Source organism: Trematomus bernacchii, unplaced genomic scaffold, assembly GCF_902827165.1.
Source record: "Trematomus bernacchii unplaced genomic scaffold, fTreBer1.1, whole genome shotgun sequence".
Lineage (NCBI taxonomy): Eukaryota > Metazoa > Chordata > Actinopteri > Perciformes > Nototheniidae > Trematomus > Trematomus bernacchii.
This window is the reverse complement of record NW_022987828.1, coordinates 5,820,749-5,826,397: the sequence shown is the minus strand read 5'-3', so window position 1 is coordinate 5,826,397 and position 5,649 is coordinate 5,820,749. Positions and strand designations below refer to the sequence as shown.

Genomic DNA, 5,649 nt, shown 5'->3' with positions numbered 1-5,649 from the left:
GGGCGGAAATAGATATAAATGGTAATTTTTTGGGCGATTTCTTCAATCTGACTTCATATTGACAATTTTTAACAACATAGGGTGCTACATAACACACTTTCAGGAAAAGTCACGGACTGGAAGACTTTAATATTTTATTGAAAAAAAGTTACACACAATAAAAACAGCTCTGGGTCAAATTGACCCGATTGGCGGTTCTAGTGTTAAACAAAAACTCACACTCATGTTCCTAAGGCCAGAAAATGCCACCCTCACAAAAACTGCCATAAAAATATGATATATTCCTATTTTTTTCCTAAATCTTTTAAAACTACTCCAGCCTGACTAAAATGAATAATACAAGATCATTTTGAACCAGAAAAACATTTATTTTACAAAGATGAACATTGAATGAACACTGTGTGTCTGGCTGTGAGAGTTCAGCTCAGGTCGAGCAGGGGCTGCAAATGGACAGACTGTGGTCCTTGCATATGAATTTCCCACATTTGCAGCAGGTGCTGCAAACTCTTCTGTCCATGCAAAAGTTGCACTGCCTCCTGCTCTTCCGTTCACTGATGAGAGAGGGGCCTGCAGCAGCACCCTGCAGATCTGACACCATTGTTGCAGCGGCTGATGAGCGGGGAAGGCGCCCTCTCTTCTTGATGTGTGGGGTCACCAGCATTTCTCCCACCTCTTCAATGAAGAGCCTCCTCCTGTACGGTTTCTGCTGCTGCCAGGATGGCTCGATTGATGTCCACAGGACGTAGGCGTTGTAATGGGAAATGTCAACCAGGTTGTGGAAGAGGGCAAGTGGCCAGCGATTTGTTCTCCTCCTGCAGGAGTAGGTGGCAACAACCTAACAAAAACATAAAACAAGACAATTTGAATACATGATTCCAAGCATTTTCTCTCATGATGCAAATATTAATTATTTCATAGGAAAATGCTCATTTGAAAAAAACCTACATATATTTCAGACAAGAATATAAGAGTAAGAATACATGTGTGCGTAACTGATGCCTAATGGCACCTACCTTATCAAGGTTGTCGACACCTCCTTTGCATCGGTTGTAGTCTTTGATTATGACTGGCTTTCTCTTCATTTCGTCGCTTACGTCTGGACTGCGGTGTTTCGTGCTTGGAAGCAGCACATTCCTGCCCCGTCGAGGGATGTAAGAGACCAGTGTGTGGGTCTTCGTAAAGGCAAAGGTGGAGGAGAGGATCGCTCTCGCTCTTGCCTGGAGCAAAATAGGGGGAAGCTCAGGCTTGTTTCGGCGAATTGTGCCAACCAGGGCCAGTTTTCTCCTGAGCAGCTCCTCAGCCAGGGCGAAGGACGTCATCTCCAGGACCACCCTCATCCCCTGGTTGACTTCAGGATGACTGCCAGCTGCTTTGCCTGTATACACCTGCAGTCTCCAGGCGTAGGATGATTTTACATCACAGTTTGCCCAAATCTTTATACCGTATTTGGCCGGCTTTTTTGGCATGTACTGCTTGAAGCTGCACCTGCCTCTGAATGGGACGAGCTGTTCATCCACGCAGACGTCGCTGAATGGGCTGAACAGCATCGGCAGGCGGCGCGTCCACATATCCCAGACTTTGCGGAAGGCAGCCAGCTTGTCATCATGGCGCCGCGGTCGGGATAGCTTGTCGTCGAACCGCAGTGTTCGGCTGATTTGGTGAAACCTATTGTGGGACATCGTGGCCCGGAAAATGCTCCGTCCCGATTTCTCACTCCAGAGGCTGAGGGTCGATTCATTTTTTGACCTGTAAACACCGGCCAAAATGAGCAGCCCCACGTAAGCCTGCAGTTCCTCTGTGTCCATATCTCGCCACTCTGCAATTGACCGTCTCCCATGCAGGTTTGTCATGGACACAATATGCTGCAGGATGTCATCTGTCAGCAGCAGTGCAAAGCTGGATGCCGGGTCACTGATTCGGGCGACAGCATAGTGTGTTGGTCCCGGGATCAAACTTCTGGCTGCTGGGACGTAGCGGAGCGTCTCAGTGTTTGTGGGAGACCAAAACACTTTACCATTTTTTGAAGTCCATCCTGCAGCTGCTTCCTCCAATTCCCCTCCACTCTCAGTTTCAGATGAGTCTGAGTTGGACTCTAGCTGGTCTGTTCCCACCTCTGAGGCGTCCTCCGTGGACTCTGAGGCCTCTTCTGTGTCAGCCTCAGAGTCCACGGAGGAGGATGAGGAGCCATCCTCGCAATCAGAGTGCATGATGATGTCCAGAGCTTCCTGTGTGCTGTAATGCCTTGCCATCTCCAAAAAGACTACTCCTGCACTAATAGTAATACTTATAACCATGGCTGCAGTGCACCTGCATAAAAAATAAATAAATAATAAATTGCTCTTTTTGTCATTTCACAGTACAGGTACTATGTAACGAAATTGTTCCTCTGCATTTGACCCATCCTAGTGTTAGGAGCAGTGTGCTGCCGTGGACGGCGCCCGGGGAGCAGTGTAGGGAACGGTGCCTTGCTCAGGGACACCTCGGTAGCACTTGGTCTTGCCAGGACTTGAACTGGTGACCTTCCAGTTGCCAAGCCAAGTCCCTATCGACTTCGCCACCACCCCCCATAAACAACCTGAGCGAGAACCAAAACAAAGTCCAATTTTGTTTTGGTTCTCGCAACTCATTGTTTTTATTATTGAATTAGATTATTACGCAGTGTGGCCTTCTAAGAGAAAAGTATTTTGAAGTTTCGCACACACAAACACACACGCACACGCACACACGCACACGCACACATATACCATTATCCAACATCAAAAGCGACACACACATATAATTTCAGTAGCAAGTGACCCTTGCAGAAAACAGTAAAAAGGGTGACATTTTGCTACAGGCTTCAAAGGGTTAAAATTATCGCCATCTTGTAGACAAATGTAAAAATTGAAAATTGAAAGCTAGAAGTCCAAAATGAAATCTTAACATAAAGGAAATCAAGAGTTTATGATAAGATAAATGTGGGGTCAAAAAAAGCATTTTCAATGGGGCATTTTTTGCCGCTAGGAACAAATGTGTCGGTTTTTGTGTAGCTTAGCCATTTTAGGCTAATTTAAAAAAACTGAGACGACAATTCAATATACAACTAAAAAAGAATATCCTCTGGCAAGTTTGAGCAATATTCATTCAACACAGCCAAAATGGCATAAACATGAAAACCTGAATAACTGAAAAATGGCCCCAGGGACTCTTAAGGGTTTGGAATGAAAAGTAGACTATCATGTTAGACAAAACAAATATGAAGAAGTTAAACTTTAAACATCCATGAATTAAACACTTAATCCAGGATGAAAGCAACATAGTTGCAGCTGCAAGGTGAATACAGAACAGCTGGAAAAAAGAAGACAAAAAAGGACCCGGTGTTTGAATGCGTATAACAGGTTTATGATATCACTGCCCCGTCCAAGACACGAGTGGATCTGACTTTAATTACATTTGATTCGATTGTTTCGTCAACTTAATGTGTTTTAAATAATACTTCTGCCAGTATCTGACAATGTAAGTGTTGCACGGCCAGATACGGCTCGAGAAGCTGACGCAGATAAGGGAATATGATATATTATGATGTGATTGATTGGTCGGGGACTGTACGTAATGTTACTTTGATCCGGTTACTTATGTTGTTGTATTGAGACTGCTCTTGTAAAGGTCTTCAATGACATCCACTTAAACACAGACAGTGGCAGAACTTCAGTGTTAGTATTATTAGATCTCAGTGCTGCGTTTGACACTGTTGACCACAACATATTACTAGACCGACTAGAAAACTGGGTGGGACTTTCGGCAACAGTTCTAAATTGGTTTGAGTCCTACTTAAAGGACAGAAAAAACTTTGTTTCTATAGGTAAATACACATCTGAGTTGACAAATATGACATGTGGGGTACCTCAAGGCTCCATCTTGGGGCCTCTTCTCTTTAACATCTACATGCTACCACTGGCTCAGATAATGAAAAACAACAAAATAAGTTACCATAGCTATGCGGATGACACACACATTTACGTAACAATTTCACCAGGAGATTATGCTCCAATTCAAACACTGAGTAAGTGCATTGAACAAATCAATGACTGGATGTGTCAGAACTTTCTCCAATTAAACAAAGATAAAACTGAGGTAATGGTTTTTGGAGCCAAGGCAGAACGTATAAAAGTTAGCGCTGAGCTTCAGTCTGCAATGTTCAAAACAACAGATAAAGCCAGAAATCTAGGTGTAGTCATGGACTCTGACCTGAGTTTCAACAGTCACATTAAAACAGTTACTAAATCAGCCTACTATCACCTAAAGAACATATCTAGGATTAAAAGACTAATGTCACAGCAGGATTTGGAAAAACTTGTCCATGCTTTTATCTTCAGTAGACTCGACTACTGCAATGGTGTCTTTACAGGCCTCACTAAAAAATCTATTAGAAAGCTGCAGCTAATTCAGAACGCTGCTGCTCGAGTCCTCACTAACACTAAGAAAGTGGATCACATCACTCCTGTTCTGAAGTCTTTACACTGGCTTCCTGTGTGTCAAAGAATAGATTTCAAAATATTGTTGCTGGTTTATAAAGCTTTGAATGGTTTAGGCCCAAAATACATGTCTGACCTACTGCTAAATTATGAACCATCCAGAACTCTCAGGTCTTCAGGGACTGGTCAGCTTTCTGTCCCCAGAGTCAGAACTAAACATGGAGAAGCAGCATTCAGTTATTATGCTCCAAATATCTGGAACAAACTCCCAGAAACCTGCAGGTCCGCTGCAACTCTTACTACTTTTTGCCGCTGCTTTTAATTGAACTATTCACATCTTAAACTGCACTGTAACTTTGAACTTTTATCCATGTATTTTTTCTTTTAATGTTTATTTTATTATCTTTTCTTTTTAATGACTGATTTTAAATGCCATTTTCATAATTTCTTCCATTTTTGTAAAGCACTTTGAATTGCCTTGTGTTGAAAGGTGCTATATAAATAAACTTGCCTTGCCTTGCCTTGCCTTGCCTTGCCTTGCCTTGCCTTGCCTTGTGGCAGATATTTAATTAAGCTTTCTTAACGCTAATGTAAGAATAGTCAGATTTCTCTGAAGATGGGAGGTGATATTCTATTAATTTTCATGTTCACACAGTCGGCGATTTTTGCCGGACCTAGCTCTTTCCTGCATACAGCAGTTAATATGTTAATAGTTCCTTTAATATGACTTGATAGCTTTAAACTCCGCACATAGAGCCCTGATTGGTCAGCAGGCGGTGCTTTCACTGAGTTGATCAATTATCTATCTGGAACATAACCAGCGTCCTAGGAGTCAGGGAAAGTTTAATGTTAGCCTTTGAATTATTTTTTAAAGACAAGTTTCAAAGTACATTTTTAGCCTTGAAAAAAAAAACTCGAGGTCTACTTAAATTGAGTTTTGAACATGATCCTGAAGTTGAGATGTGAGGTTTTTTTCAAGGTTAAGAAGTTAAAAGAAGTCTGAAATACACTACTGTAATCTATGAACATTTTGAAATTAAAACAATGATATGTATTATTATTTTTAAATAAACAAAAATAATTATTTTTCATTTACGATGGTAGATTTGATTTGAAGTTAGACTAACCCTCCAAGGCTGAGGAAAATTAAAGATGTCATAAAAAATACTTTAACACTGTGTTCTCCTGCAGGAGG

General features: G+C 41.9%; 1 protein-coding gene across 1 annotated transcript; it reads right to left on the bottom strand.

Annotated features, from left to right (window-relative positions):
- Positions 1-308: 308 nt before the first annotated feature.
- LOC117499717 (piggyBac transposable element-derived protein 4-like) lies at positions 309-2,249 on the bottom strand. Its single transcript, XM_034152302.1, has 2 exons — positions 1,014-2,249; positions 309-835 (listed from the first exon to the last, which is right to left on the bottom strand). Exons 1-2 carry the CDS (start codon positions 2,247-2,249, stop codon positions 425-427), a joined length of 1,647 nt encoding a protein of 548 aa, XP_034008193.1. The 3' UTR covers positions 309-424.
- Between the last annotated feature and the right edge of the window lie 3,400 nt (positions 2,250-5,649).